Source organism: Choloepus didactylus, chromosome 18, assembly GCF_015220235.1.
Source record: "Choloepus didactylus isolate mChoDid1 chromosome 18, mChoDid1.pri, whole genome shotgun sequence".
NCBI lineage: Eukaryota > Metazoa > Chordata > Mammalia > Pilosa > Megalonychidae > Choloepus > Choloepus didactylus.
The window spans coordinates 33926107-33942039 of record NC_051324.1 but is presented as its reverse complement, the minus strand read 5'-3'; the positions used below and the strand labels follow the sequence as shown (position 1 = coordinate 33942039).

General features: G+C 37.4%; 1 protein-coding gene and 1 long non-coding RNA gene across 2 annotated transcripts in view; one reads left to right on the top strand and one right to left on the bottom strand.

Moving 5' to 3' along the window:
* LOC119513932 overlaps window positions 1-2199 on the bottom strand; it is a 43385-nt gene extending 41186 nt beyond the window's left edge. The window contains exon 1 of the long non-coding RNA XR_005212722.1: window positions 1526-2199. This is a non-coding gene — a long non-coding RNA (uncharacterized LOC119513932). The remainder of the gene's footprint in view (window positions 1-1525) is intronic.
* Window positions 1787-15933, top strand: part of APPBP2 (amyloid beta precursor protein binding protein 2) — a 68479-nt gene continuing 54332 nt past the window's right edge. The window contains exon 1 of the mRNA XM_037809402.1: window positions 1787-2225. Within this exon, the coding sequence (XP_037665330.1) occupies window positions 2088-2225 (138 nt within the window). The 5' untranslated portion in view covers window positions 1787-2087. The remainder of the gene's footprint in view (window positions 2226-15933) is intronic.

The following is a 15933-nucleotide window of genomic DNA, read 5'->3' as shown; positions in this document are numbered from 1 at the left end:
TAATAAAATCCACTGAATTATATATTTAAATGTAGTTAAAGCAGGAAATTTGAGGTTGTATATATGTCATTAGAATAAAAATTTTTTTAAATCATAGGACTGTACAATACAGTGTTATAGGTATCATTACCATATTATATTAACTATAATACTATTTCTCATCAGTTGTAACAAAGGTCCTGCATTAATATTCAGTGTTAATAATGGGGAGGGAGGGTATAAGAACTCAGTATCTGCATGTTTTTATGTAAACCTAGGAATTCTCTAATAAAAGATTATTTTAAATACTTCAACAGATGTCACAGGTTTATGATGTGATCTCAACTTTTTTATCTCTTGGATTACACTCTTCCTGTCTTTTACCATAACTCTCTTATTTTCAACTAACATCAATAATTACCAACTATTTTTTCTTCTAGGCTTGAACCCGTTCCCAAGCCTGCATAGGTATCTTATGGATACAGCATTCTTAAAAAATCCAAAACCGAACCCAAGCTTCCCAGAATGTTATAAAGCTCAGTAAATGGCCTCACTATATACTTGGTCTTCTAAGTTAAACACCTGTGTCTCATCATACCCACTAGGCCAACTATTATTTTTTAAAATGGAAAATAACAAGTGTATTCAGGGATGCGGAGAAATTGCAACCCTTGTACATTGTTGATGGGACAGTAAAATGGTGCCTCCACTGTGGAAACAGTTCAGCATTTCCTCAAAAATTTAAACACAGAATTACCAGATGAACTTGCAATTCCACTCCTAGGTATATCCGAGAAAGAAGTGAAAACAGGGACTCAAACAGATAGTTGTTCACCAAAGTTCACAAGCAGCATTATTCACACTAGCCAAAAGGTGACAATAACTCAAATGTCCATCAACAGATGAATGAATAATAAAATGTGGCATATACATACAATGGAATATTACTCAGATATAAAAAGAAATAAAATTCTGATACATGCCATAACATGGATGAACATTGAAAACATTATGCTAAGTGAAATCAGCCAGACACAAAAGCAAGTTCTTGAAATCGGAGACTTAGAAAATTACCTTACATAAATAGCAGATATTTAGACTAAGGAAGGAAATGAGTTGAAATAAGTACTTCCAATCATGCAACAGTCCCTTAAAGCCAGGAGTAGGACTGTGGTAGAAAACCGAAATCTTTATTTCTATCTTAACATTAAGTCCTATAACGGGAACCATTCAGCCCTTTTTCTCTTACCGCTGTTTGAATTCTATAATTAGGCTAACCTTCCTCCCAAATTCTTATAGAGCAGGGCTTCTTTTTAAATTTTATTTTGAAAGAACATGTTAAAAAGTTCAAATCGTGCAAATGGTTACACAACGAAAAGCAACTCTCCCTTCCACCCAAACCCCTAGTTCTTGAACCGGGGGTTCTTAACTTGGGTTAGGGACCGGAATCTGAGGAAGGATTTCTGGAGTACCGCGAATTTCCAGCATACATAATTTTCAATGTAAGGATAATTGTACATTTTTTGCGAAGAGAGGGTCCTTTTACCTGAGCCTCAAAAGGGTCCGTGTCTAACAACTCCCCAAAGCAGGACTTGCTTAAGGAACAGATGCGCTTAAGTGACTTGGAACGGGTGGGCAAAAACCCTTTCCTAACTTGAGTCTACGTAAAAACACCAGCCTCAACTACTACAAAGTGCCTTCCGGATGGGATGAACCACTACTCTTTTTGCCCCAAGCTTCTTGCCGGCCGCATTCCCGTCCTCACAGCGTGTTGGCGCGCGTTGACGTCATGACGCCACACGCGCAGTCCCGCCCCTGCAGAGATCGGCAGTCGGACGGATCCCGGGTTTCTCCCAAACCCGGAATGTGAGGCCTGGGTCGGCGTCTGTCTTCCCCTCTGCCCTGCTTTTTACCCAGGCCTCTGTCAGCTGCCGCGGTCCCCCTGCTCGCCCCTGGAGTAGCCAGCGCGGCCGTGTCCTTCTGCCGTGTGCCGGCGTGGCTACCGCCGCCCCTCCAAATCCTCCGGGGCCGCAAAGGAGTTCGCTACGGAGGGAGGCGGGGGCCTTCGGGAGGAGGAGGCGGAGGAGGCGGAGGAGGAGGGAAGGAAGATGGCGGCCGTAGAACTAGAGTGGATCCCAGAGACTCTCTATAACACCGCCATCTCCGCTGTCGTGGACAACTACACCCGCTCCCGCCGAGATATCCGCTCATTGCCCGAGAACATCCAGTTCGATGTTTACTACAAGGTACGGACCTTGGGCCTGCTCTCTGCTCTCCCGCCGCAACCCCTGGGGCCGCACCCCCTTCCACGTCTGCGAACCTCCGCAGTTAACCCCTCACCCCTCGTAGCTGGATTGCCTCCCGAGACGTGTGGCGCGGCCTCCGGGTTGCCAGTATAAAAACACCCCACTCCTACATCCTCTGTCTCAAGCACTTGGGCCATATCGCTTCCTCAGGAGTCTTGCCCCCTTATGGTCTTCCCTCCTCCGTGGTCCCCGTGGGTAGGCCTTTTGCGTGGACTTCCTCTGTTGCGCTCCTATCCCACTTAGTCCTTTCCTTCTAGCTTATATCCTCGGATATTTTCTGCTCTTTTCCTAATTAAGTGTTAACTCAGCTGGACTTTTTGCTGAGCTTTTTTCCCCCCTTCCTACTTTCTCCTCTCCCTGCCCTCCTTCCCTAAGTGTTTTTTCTGCTTCATGTTTTTCGTTTCTCCTTTCTCTTCCCAATCTAGAGAGTTGAAGGACTGTTGGAAATTTGTGTACTTTTTTTTTTTGCAGATTCTTTAATGCTTTGATTTTTCTTGATATTGGGGATTTTATTAGTATGGGAGCGGTGATCAGTTGTTTGGAAGGAAGGGGAGAAATCTCTCCTGAAAGAAAAAAATACTTTAGAATTTGCATTATGTATTTGAATTTGAAAGTTGCAATCTTGCAGCATTCCTAAATCGCTCCCCCTCAAAAAGCTGAACAAAGTCTCCAAACCACTCGCCGAGGAGTTTCAAGGACAAGTGTCTTTAGACGTGTTTTGAGAGGGAGGAGAACTTTATGGACTCGGAGCCTCCCTTATCCTCTACCCTCACATTTGAATGTGAACACTGGATTATTATTCAGTCCTCCTTGCCTTGAAATCGGCTTGGAGAACTGTTCTCCAGTAGTCACCCATGCAAAATTTGACCAGTACAGAGTATGATTTCTATTGTAGATTTGAATCCTTCTTCTTGATTTGTAAGTTGGCTGGAACAGTGTAAACTGATATTTAACAGATGTGTATGTTCTATATGTCTGGTGTTTTCTGGCAGTTGTTTTATTGGGAAGAGTGCCGGCTTTCTCCACCCCCAGAGTATTTTTTTCAGAATTAGCAGCTGACAGGCTGCATTCTACTAAATCCAGCTGCTTTGCACCAGTTCTAACAATTGACATTTTTTCCCTTAAATATTTGGAGATTAATTTTGGTCATGTATATTATTTTGATTTAGAGAAATACCTCCCTACATTCCAAATCCCTTTCTTACATCAGTTTATTTTTCTGTTTATCTAAAGAAGTCTGTATAATTAAGATATATTCCTCCTGAGGAAGGATGATTTCGATTTGTCTTTCTTAACCTGGGAAACTGCCTCTGTGTGTGTACTATCTCTGTCTGTTTTTTAAAATCATATGTAATCTTTTACGCTCTTAAAAGGAAATTATTGGAACTTTAATCTATCAGAATACATTCAGTAGTTGATTTATCTCAGAATCCTTGGATAACTTCTGCAATTTTAGCTTCTAATTGAAGCTTTTCATTTAAAAAGTATTAGTATAAATAGAGATGCTTTTGTCACATTTTCTGTTTCCCATTAAGTCACAAAAAAATAATACTGCTTCTTTTTGTTATGCTTTTCCTCTTTAAGAAGTGTATGCCTGTTGGGAATTATGGCACTGTGCTAAAGTGAAGGGAAGTATTTGACTTGTACCTGGAACTGTGTTAAGTGCTTTTACATATATCATGTTTAATCCTCACAATTAAACTGTATATAACCCTGTTTTATAGTGAGAGAGTTAGGTAATTTAGTCATAGACTCATTCCTAGTATTTAGTTCCAGAGCTGGAACTCAAACTCAGGTCTGATTCTTTCTACCATGTATTGCTTTCTTGCTTAGAAAGATTTTGCATCCTGAGGTAGTAAACTATTTTAGTGAGAGACATAATATTTCTTATTTTTGATCAGCTCTTGTGGAATTAAATAGAGGCCTCCGAGAGTCAATTCCTGGACTCCAGTCTTTAATCTGAGAAATAGGAAGGAATTTTTCTTCCTTTTAAACACAGAATCAACAGTTGTGTAAATACACATATAAATATGAGATACTCATCCTCAGCTTAACTTTTGAATTTCAAGGGGCATACTGTTTATAGTTCCCAGTTTTCTCCACTTCAGTGCCAAGGATAAATACATAATCAGATCCCTCCAGCAGTCCCAACTTCCATCAGTAGGTATAGTCACAAACAAAATTAGAGTGTTTGTGGAAACAGATTTCCCCATATCTCTTGATTGATGAAGTCCAATGTCAGTATGTTGATTTTTTTTTTATTTTTTATTTTTTTTATTTTTTTTTTTACTGTAAGTCCTCCCACTTCGTTTTTCTTTTTTAGAGTGTCTTTAGCAATTCGAGACATCTTCCCTTTCCAAATAAATTTGATAACTAGCTTTTCCAAGTCTGCAAAGTAGGTTGTTGGAATTTTGATTGGGATTGCATTGAATCTGTAGATGAGTTTGGGTAGAATTGACATCTTAATGATATTTAGCCTTCCTATCCATGAACATGGAATATTTTTCCATCTTTTAAGGTCCCCTTCTATTTCTTTTAGTAGAGTTATGTAGTTTTCCTTGTATAGGTCTTTTACATCTTTGGTTAAGTTTATTCCTAGGTACTTGATTTTTTTAGTTGCTATTGAAAATGGTATCTTTTTCTTGAGTGTCTCTTCAGTTTGTTCATTTCTAGCATATAGAAACATTACTGACTTATGTGCATTAACCTTGTATCCCGCTACTTTGCTAAATTTGTTTATTAGCTCTAGTAGCTGTATCGTCGATTTCTCAGGGTTTTCTAGATGTAAGATCATATCATCTGCAAACAATGACAGTTTTACTTCTTCTTTTCCAATTTGGATGCCTTTTATTTCTTTGTCTTGCCGGATTGCCCTGGCTAGCACTTCCAGCACAATGTTGAATAACAGTGGTGACAGCGGGCATCCTTGTCTTGTTCCTGATCTTAGAAGGAAGGCTTTCAGTCTCTCACCATTGAGTACTATGCTGGCTGTGGGTTTTTCATATATGCTCTTTATCATGTTGAGGAAGTTTCCTTCAATTCCTACCTTTTGAAGTGTTTTTATCAAAAACGGATGTTGGATTTTGTCAAATGCTTTTTCAGCATCTATTGAGATGATCAATTGATTTTTCCCTTTTGACTTGTTAATGTGTTGTAATACATTGATTGATTTTCTTATGTTGAACCATCCTTGCATGCCTGGAATGAACCCCACTTGGTCATGGTGTATGATTTTTTTAATGTGTCTTTGGATTCGATTTGCAAGTATTTTGTTGAGGATTTTTGCATCTATATTCATTAGGGAGATTGGCTGGTAGTTTTCCTTTTTTGTAACATCTTTGCCTGGTTTTGGTATTAGATTGATGTTAGCTTCATAAAATGAGTTAGGTAGTGTTCCATTTTTTTCAATGTTTTGAAAGAGTTTGAGTAAGATTGGTGTCAGTTCTTTCTGGAAAGTTTGGTAGAATTCCCCTGTGAAGCCATCTGGCCCTGGGCATTTATTTGTGGGAAGATTTTTGATGACTGATTGGATCTCTTTGCTTGTGATGGGTTGGTTGAGGTCTTCTATTTCTTCTCTGGTCAGTCTAGGTTGTTCATATGTTTCCAGGAAATTGTCTATTTCCTCTACATTATCCAGTTTGTTGCCATACAGTTGTTCCTAGTATCCTCTTATAATTTTTTTAATTTCTTCAGGATCTGCAGTTATGTCACCTTTTTCATTCATTATTTTGTTTATATGGGTCTGCTCTCTTTTTGATTTTGTCAGTCTAGCTAGGGGCTTGTCAATCTTGTTGATCTTCTCAAAGAACCAACTTTTGGTGATATTTATCCTCTCTATTGTTTTTTTGTTCTCTATGTCATTTATTTCTGCTTTAATCCTTGTTATTTCTTTTCTTCTACTTGGTTTAGGATTGGTTTGCTGTTCATTTTCTAGCTTCTTCAGTTGATCCATTAGTTCTTTGATTTTGGCTCTTTCTTCCTTTTTAATATATGCGTTTAGTGCTATAAATTTCCCCCTTAGCACTGCTTTTGCTGCATCCCATAGGTTTTGGTATGTTGTGTTCTCATTTTCATTCGTCTCTATATATTTAGCAATTTCTCTTGCTATTTCTTCTTTAACCCACTGATTGTTTAGGAGTGTGTTGTTTAACCTCCAGGTATTTGTGAATTTTCTAAGTCTCTGATGGTTATTGACTTCTAATTATATTCCATTGTGGTCAGAGAATGTGCTTTGAATAATTTCAATCTTTTTAAATTTATTGAGGCTTGTTTTTTGTCCCAGCATATGATCTATTCTGGAGAAAGTTCCATGAGCACTAGAAAAGTATGTGTATCCTGGTGATTTGGGATGTAATGTCCTGTATATGTCTGTTAAATCTAATTCATTTATCAGATTGTTTAGGTTTTCAATTTCCTTATTGGTCTTCTGTCTGGTTGATCTATCTATAGGAGAGAGTGATGTGTTGAAGTCTCCCACAATTATTGTGGAAACATCAATTGCTTCCTTTAGTTTTGCCAGTGTTTCTCCCATGTATTTTGTGGCACCTTGATTGGGTGCATAGACATTTACGATTGTTATTTCTTCTTGCTGAATTGCCCCTTTTATTAGTATGTAGTGGCCTTCTTTGTCTCTCAAAACATCCCTGCATTTGAAGTCTATTTTATCTGAGATTAATATTGCTACACCTGCTTTCTTTTAGCTGTAGCTTGCATGAAATATTTTTTTCCATCCTTTCACTTTCAGTTTCTTTGTGTCCCTGTGTCTAAGATGAGTCTCTTGTATGCAACATATTGATGGTTCATTTTTTTTGATCCATTCTGCCAATCTATATCTTTTAATTGGGGAGTTTAATCCATTTACATTCAGCGTTATAACCGTGAAGGCATTTCTTGAATCAGCCATCTTATCCTTTGGTTTATGTTTGTCATATTTTTCCCCTCTGTCTGTTAATATCTTTTATTGTACCCATACCAAATCTCTTTAGTACTGAACCTTTCTCCAAGTCTCTCTGTCCTTTCTTTGTTTCTCTGTCTGTAGGGCTCCCTTGAGTATCTCCAGTAGGGCAGGTCTCTTGTTAGCAAATTCTCTCAGCATTTGTTTGTCTGTGAAAAATGTAAGCTCTCCCTCAAATTTGAAGGAGAGCTTTGCTGGATAAAGTATTCTTGGCTGGAAATTTTTCTCACTCAGAATTTTAAATATATCGTGCCACTGCCTTCTTGCCTCCATGGTGGCTGCTGAGTAGTCACTACTTAGTCTTATGCTGTTTCCTTTGTATGTGGTGAATTGCTTTTCTCTTCCTGCTTTCAGAACTTGCTCCTTCTCTTCTGTGTTTGACAGTGTGATCAGTATATGTCTCGGAGTGGGTTTATTTGGATTTATTCTATTTGGGGTTCGCTGAGCATTTATGATTTGTGTATTTATGTTGTTTAGAAGATTTGGGAAGTTTTCCCCAACAATTTCTTTGAATACTCTTCCTAGACCTTTACCCTTTTCTTCCCCTTCTGGGACACCAATGAGTCTTATATTTGGACGTTTCATATAATCTATCATATCCCTGAGGTCCATTTCGATTTTTTCAATTTTTTTCCGCATTCTTTATTTTATGCTTTCATTTTCCATTCTGTCATCTTCCAGGTCACTGATTCGTTGTTCAACTTCCTCTAGTCTTGTACTATGAGTGTCCAGAATCTTTTTAATTTGGTCAACAGTTTCTTTAATTTCCATAAGATCATCCATTTTTTTATTTAGTCTTGCAATGTCTTCTTTATGCTCTTCTAGGGTCTTCTTGATTTCCTTTGTCTCCCGTACTATGGTCTCATTGTTCATCTTTAGTTCTTTGAGTAGCTGCTCTAGGTGCTGTGTCTCTTCTGGTCTTTTGATTTGGGTGCTTGGGCTTGGGTTATCCATATCGTCTGTTTTTTTCATATGCTTTATAATTTTCTGTTGTTTTTGGCCTCGTGGCATTTGCTGAACTTGATAGGGTTCTTTTAGGATTTGTAGACCAATTGAAGTCCTTATCTCTAATTTATCAGATCTACAGCTTCGTGGAGTACACTTTCTCTAACTAACCAGCAGGTGACATCCACGAGCCACCTGTTCTCCACAAGCCAGTTCTCCCCTGCTTTGCCTTTTTGGTGAGTGGGGGAGTGAGTCTTGTGGGGTCCAATTGGTGTACCAAGCTTGCGTGTGTAGTTGGTGTTGCCTGCCCTGTATGTGGGGCGTGTTTCTGGGCAGTCAGGGAGGGGGGGGGGTGGCTCTAACAATCAAATCTCCCTGGTGATCCTGGAGTTTTAAAGCTGCTGCAATAGTCTAATCCTTCAGTTCAGTCCTGCCACAGTTTGTCTCTGCCACTGACCCACAAGTCCTTGGTATTGGCGTATGGCTCCTGAGACTTGCAAGTGGGCCCCTCTTCCAGGCCGTGCACCCCCTGGTCCTCTGTTGAGGGATGACTGTGCTATGTCACAGGTGAGTGCCGTCCCCCCAGGGAAGTTCTGGGCTGCTGGGCTGTGTAGAGAGGCTCCCAGTCTGCTGAAATGATGGCTGATTGGGGCTTTGTTAATTCACACTGCTCTACCTTCCCAACTCTGGGACAATCAGCTGAGGTTGCAGGGAAGGCTAATGTCCACGCCCAGTTTTGTGGTGTGTGCCTGTTATTTGAAGCACTTCCGTCACACTGGGTTGTCTGGGGCAGCTCTGGGCTATGGGGCTGGCGATGGGCAGGAGTGTTTCCTGTCCACCAGGATGATGGCTGTGAGTGGACACCCCCCTTTTCTTGGGAAGTTGTGGTGTTTAGTGAATTTTCTCAGCCACTGGATTATTGCCTTTTGTCTCAGAGCTCTCCTAGTTCTGCTCTTGACTTGACGTGCCCAAATTGCAGGTCTTTGAAGCTTTCTGTATTGGGCTTCTTAGAGTAATTGTTTTAGAAAAAGAAAAAAGGATTAAAAAAAAAAAAAAAAGGGCCCTCCTCAGAGATCTAATGGGTTATTGAAATGCTAAGAGACAAAGCAACCAGGGCCATTAAGGAAAGGTCCACAGGGCTGAGAGATCAGCTTTTCTTCGGGATTTGCATATGCGCCTCAGGGCCCGAGCTCGGGCCTGAGCTCTGCCCTTCTCCCTTCCACGCTCACCAGAACTCCAAAAATCCTCCGCTTTTATTTTGGAGTTTTTCGTGTTGTTTTTTTTCTATGCCTGTCTCCTCTCTGCTGGGCTGGCTGCTCTGAGATTCTCTGGTGTCTGGTCTCCGTCTATCTATGGTTGGAGTTTGGATCAGCAGAATGAGTTTCCGATAAGGGCTGCCACTGCAGTTCTCCCTTCTCCTTCCCGGAGCTGACAGCCCCTCCTCCCCTGGGACTGAGCCTGGCAGGGAGGGGCGCGGGTCCCCTGGCCGCAAAAACTTAACAGATTTCGCTGATCTCAGCAGTTCCACGTTTTCATGAGTGTTGTATGAAGTATGCCCAAAGACAGATTGCTCTGTGGTGTCCAGTCCACGCAGTTCCTGGCTTTCTACCTCCTTTTCAGTATGTTAATTTTTGTTGATGGTTTCACATGAAGCCATAATCATAAAGCATTAGGAGAAGGGGTTATGGGATGAATGGGGGGTGAAGAAATAGGAATGTTGACTGCTCCCTAAGAGGGGAGAAGAGAGAGGGATCAATATATAGAAAGAATAAAATGTGACTTTTTTTTTTTTTTAGGAATGGAATGTGTAGGAATATATTCATAGACTGAGTGACAGAAACCAAGAAAATGAGAGATTGAATATACAGGTGAGGCAGGAAATCAATTACAGAGCTGAGTCCCTGAGTCGGAACATTAATAATAATTCTTGCCCCCTTTTAGCCTTTCCCCTTGCATAAATTAAGGTATTAGTCTTAAATTGAATTTGGGGAAATAATACTATTTCCTCTAATACAAGAAGAAAAGAGTTGAGGCCATGAGGTATATATGAAGTATCAATATAGAATATGAGTTATCAATATAGTTAAGTTTACAAGGAATGGTTTTTATGATGTAGGAGGTGAGATCCTTGCTGACAGTAAGGGATAGGTATAATGGATTTCTTTAAGAGGGCTGAACAAGTTTGAAATGTCTGCTAAGGTTTACGGGATGGGAGGTTGACTAAAATATGTAAAAGAATTGAAGAGATACAGATGATCCAATAAAAATTGATACCTACAAAATAATGGCTTCTATTCTGAACGTATTCTCTCTAAAGGTGCACAGTCATTTTGGTGTAGAAGTGGATAAGGTGAATTTGGGGACTGATGTAGGGTTGGAGCAATTGTAAAATTATGTACCAAGTGAAAGCAAATAGACTGTGGGTCTGTGTTCTTTTAAAGAATGAAGTTTAGGATCTTTTATTTTTATTATAACGGCTAGATGGTCTATTTGTGTCCTTTTGCAAAAAAAGTTTGCCATAGGGTTAAGTTTTAGCTAGGTGAAATTTATCAGAAATGTGTTTTATTTATTATTTTCACAATCCTAAACTTAGTGGTTTTCTTTTCTTATTACTATAAGTCTCATGCTAGAGACCATAAAAATTAAGGTATGATTTAGGTTTAGAGTTAAGTTTTCTGTTTTTCTGTGTATTAGCCTCAACCAGTATTCTGAAAATCCTTTAAAATTGGCTGGCAACAAATTGGGAAAAGTTGTTGCAATATATCAATTAAGATGAAAGCTCAGATTTTATGGAGAGTAGGGAGCATAAAAGAGCATAAATAGCCCGCCATACCATTTATCTGGCTATTTGGAAAAAAAAGAGTTAGACCTCTACTTTGTATCATATACCAAAATGAATTTCGGGTGAATAAAGATTTAAATATGGCAGATGAGATCATGAAAGTATCAGAATAAATGAAATTTCTTCTTTTAAGAAATTCTTTTTTAAAGTATTTCACAAACTATAAAAATGTCAAACATTACAAACATAAATGCATGTAAAAGGTAAAATCCTATGCTACTTTTCTTGCCAGCACTATATTGCCATCTTGGCATGGAGGTGGTTTTTCTATGCATGAAATCAAAACATAGGGAGTACTTCACAGCTGGGGATGGCGGGGACTGTGGGCACATTTTAAAAAAGGCTATACCAATGACAACTTTTAACTGGTAAAGGGCTAGTTTCTTTAATACAGAAATATGTAGTACCAGTCAGTGTGAAGAAGGCAAAACCAGCTCATGTCCAGAGGACATAAACAGCCAGCTCATAGAAGAGGAAATGTGAGTGACCAATAAACATCAAAGGATGCTCAACTGAAATGTAAATTAAAAACGTGATCATGCCAAGGCAATGATGAAGAAGGAGGAAAATCCAGAGGATTATACCACCAAATACTTAGAATAGCATGGGTAGATGAATAGACCAAGGGAACAAAATAGAGTCCAGAAACAGACTGACACATATACTGTTTCCTGATTTATGCTAAAAGTGACACAGCAGTATGGTGGGAAAAGGAAAGTCAAATACATGATGTTGGTCACTTAGATATCCGTATGGACTTTTAGGAAAAAAGTCTTCATTATGTCAGCAAAAAATTTATTAAATAGGATACAAAGTGAGCTAAATATAAAGAAAATTTGATAAATTGGATTATATTAAGATCAAGAGCATTTTATTCATCAAAAGATAAAACATTAAGAGAGTGAAAAGGCAAGACACTGCAGTACCTAAATCTTACAAAGGACTCATACCCTACATCTAAAGAACTTCAAATTAATAAGAAAAAGAAAAATAACGTGCATTTTTTTAAATGGGGAAGGAATTTGGATATCCAAAAGAGGACATCCAAAAGGGCCAGTTAACATTTGAAAAGGGACTCAATCTCATTTGTCAAGAAAAAAAATGCTGTCTTACTTTATACGCAGTAGAATGACTAAAATGAAAAAAAAGGGGCGTAGGAAACACATGTTGGCAAGGATATGGAGCAGCCAGAACTCTCACACGCTACTAATGCGAGTGTAACTTGGTATACCATTTTGGAAAACTAGCTTCATCTACTAAAACTGAACATATATACCCTATAACCCAGCAATTCCATTCCAAGAATATACTGAAGAATGTTCATAGCAACACTATTCATAATAGCCAAAAAGTAGAAACTTTCCAAATGTCTATCAATAGGAGAATGAATGAATTAGGGAATAGTCACAGCATGTGGAATATTATACAGTGAGATGAATGAACTGTACATAACAGTGTGGATGCATCTCACAAGTACTACTGAGTGAAAGAAACCAATTTGCTTGAGTATGCCAATCCGAGTGTCCATCAGACGATGAGTGGATAAACAAAAGTTTGTATAAACATACAATGGAACATTATGCAGCTGTAAGAAGGAATGATTTTCTGATATATGTAACAACATGGATGAACGTTGAAGATGTGTTTAGTGAAATAAGTCAGATAGAAAAGGACAAATGTATGATCTCAGTGATAGGAAGTAATTAGAATAAGCAAACTCATAGAGTCAGTTACCAGGGGGTGGGGTGGGGATAGGAAATAAGGATTTTTTTTTAATTTTTTTAAAATTTTCTTGGCTTGATCAAAAAATTAAAAAACAATAAAAAAAAATTTCAAGCAAAACGAAAACAAAGGAATAAGAAAAAAACAATAACCTAAAATAACTACATTGCTTCCAACAGGTTCCTTTCCTACCCAAGAAAATAAACAAACAATAACCAAACAAAGGAATAAGAAAAACAAATAATCTAAAATAACTACATTTCTGCCAACTTGTTCCTACCATACCCCTGTTTTCTGAGCGGGGAATAAGGAGTTAAGGCTTAAAATGTACATAGTCCCCATTTGAAATGATGGAAATGTTTTGGTAGTGGATGGTGGTGATGGTAGTACAACTTTGTGAATGTAATTAACAGCACTGAAATATATATCTGGATGTGGTTAAAAGGCGAAATGTTAGGTTGTTTGTATGGTAGTTAAATAAAAATAAAAAATAAAAATCCATATGGAACTGTACTATGTAAACAGTAAACTTTAGGTTAAACCATGGACTGTAGTTAATAGTACAGTTATAAAAATGTGCTTTTATCTATTATAACAAATGTACCATACCATGCTAATATTTTTTTTTGAACAGTAGAAAAAGCATGTATTTCTAATCCTTAAAATACTTAAATTTAGCAATATCAGTGACTTTATTAAACGAAAAGAACAGGAACTCAAGATTAAAAAAAAAAATCCAAAATTCAGTAATAATAATATAACAAGGAAGAAAATGCATACCTAGGGTATCTTAAGGATTTTGGTAGGTAGAATTTTCATTTTTATTTGCAACTTCCACACCAAAGCAAATTTAAAATAACCTGTATTGCCCTAGGGCGCCTCAGTGCACATTTTGGAAACTTCAAGTATATTCTGTATCCTTCCATATATAAAACATTCAAAAACAGGCAGAATTAATTTAACGTGTTGGAAATTACTGGTAGAGTTGTCACTCTTGAAGGATAGTGACAGGGCAGGGGCATGAGGCTTTGGGATTCTGATAATCATGATCTGGATGCTAGTTTTATATGTGTGTTCATTTTGTGAAACTTTATTGAGCTTTGCTTGCATTTGTGAGTTGTATAATCTACTGTATATAATATTTCAATAAAACTTTTAAAGAATAACATCAGTCTTCACCTGATTGTCAAAGTTTAAAAATTTAAATCATGTATACCCTTTTCTTTGCAATACCACTGTCTTGGTTTGCCAGGGCTGTTATGACAGATACCACAGAATGAGGTTGGCTTAAACAACAGGAATTTATTGGCTCACAGTTTGGAGGCAAGAAGTCCAAAGCCAAGTTATTGAGAGGTCGTGCTTTCTCCCAGAGTTTGTAGTGTTCTGGTGCCCATGGAGTTCCTTGGCTTATAGATGCATCTCTGTCCCTGTCACATGGAGATTTCTTTCTTTCTCTCTGACTTCTCACTGACTGGGTGCCAAGTAGTTTTTACTCTGTGACCTCTGTATTTCTTTGATACTTGTATTTTTATGATCATGTATTACTTTAATAAGCAGATGTTATATCTATATATATGTGTGTATATATTTATATTTTTTTTAAAGTCAAGTTGATTTATTATTTTTAAGAACAAGGTATCTGTGATACAAAGTTGTGCTAAGAGAATAGCCAAAATACAGATACTCTAAAATATTTGGCAGTGTGATTGAGAGTAAGTCTGAGGTTGTTTTGAAAGAAAAACAGATAATTCAACTAATTAAATAGTTAATTCACTAGCTAGCTAAATCAAGAAACATGGGAGAAACTTCAAATTCTCAAAATTAGGATTGAGAAAATGAAAGTGATAAATACAATGAAAAGAAAAAATAGCTTTTTGTGTTACAGGATAGCTTTTTAAGATGTTGAATAGATTGTATAACAGTATGCTAATCAATCTGAAAAACTTACTGAAACTATGCTTCTAGGAAAATAGAAATTACCAAGGAGAGAAGTTAATAGACTGAAAACCTTGAGAGAAAATGAGAAATTATACTTCTCCCTCTGTCTACCCCTAATCCACCCCCTGCACCAAAACAAAACAAAAAACAAAGAACTTCCATCAGTATTAGACATTTCTTAGGTAAATTCAAAGGACATTTGATACTATTAGTATTTAAATTGTTCCAGACCATCCCAATTCTTTGCAATTAAAAAAAATAAAGCGGCTAACACAATACTGATATCAAAACCTAAGATAGTAACAACAGAAGACCTTAGAATGCTAAATCTCAGTTGTGAATTTTTGATGCAAAAATTCTAGATAAAACTATAGCAAATCCAAATCAGCAAGTCTGTTAATACAGTTCACCATATTAATAGGGCAGGTGGAAAACCATCATCTGTAATGATCATCTGTATAGATAACCAAGAAATATAATAAAAATCCAACATCTTTTCCATTAATCTTTATTAAGAAATAGATAATTCTGACATAATAAACATAAATATATCTAATCAAAAGATAATATACATATCTAAATAAAAATGCTTAGAGGTGAGACCCTTAAAGCATTTTGGTTAAAATCAGGACTTTGATAAGATATTCTCTTTATCAGTATCATTCATTTTTTTTTTTTTTTTTTTTTGAGAGAGAGAGTTTGTTACCACTAGACCAGCCCTACAAAAGATGCTAAAGAGAATTCTGCATGTTGAGAGGAAAGGACACTAGACAACAGATCAAAGCCACATGAAGAAATAAAGATCTCTAATGGGGGTAATGACATGGGTAAATATAAATGCCAGTACTATTTATTGTATTTTTGGTTTGCAATTCCACTTTTTACTTACTACAGGAATCAAAAAGCAAATGCATAAAATGTAATGAGAAATCAGTGGCTTGGGACATAATGTACAAATTAATTTGTGACAAGAACTACAAAAAGGTGAGACACAGAGGGTATAGGATTATGTTTGTGTTTACTACTGAAGTTAGGTTGGTATCAAAACCAGTAAGATTGCTATAGATTAAGGATGTTAAATTTATGCCCCATGGTAACTACAAATTACTTCATGCAGCTTTGATCTGTTATCTATTGTCCTTTCCTTTCAACCTGCAAAACTCTGAAAGCATTTCTTTTTTATTTATTTATTTTTTTAAATCTTCATTTTATTGAGATATATTCACATACCATGCAGTCATACAAAA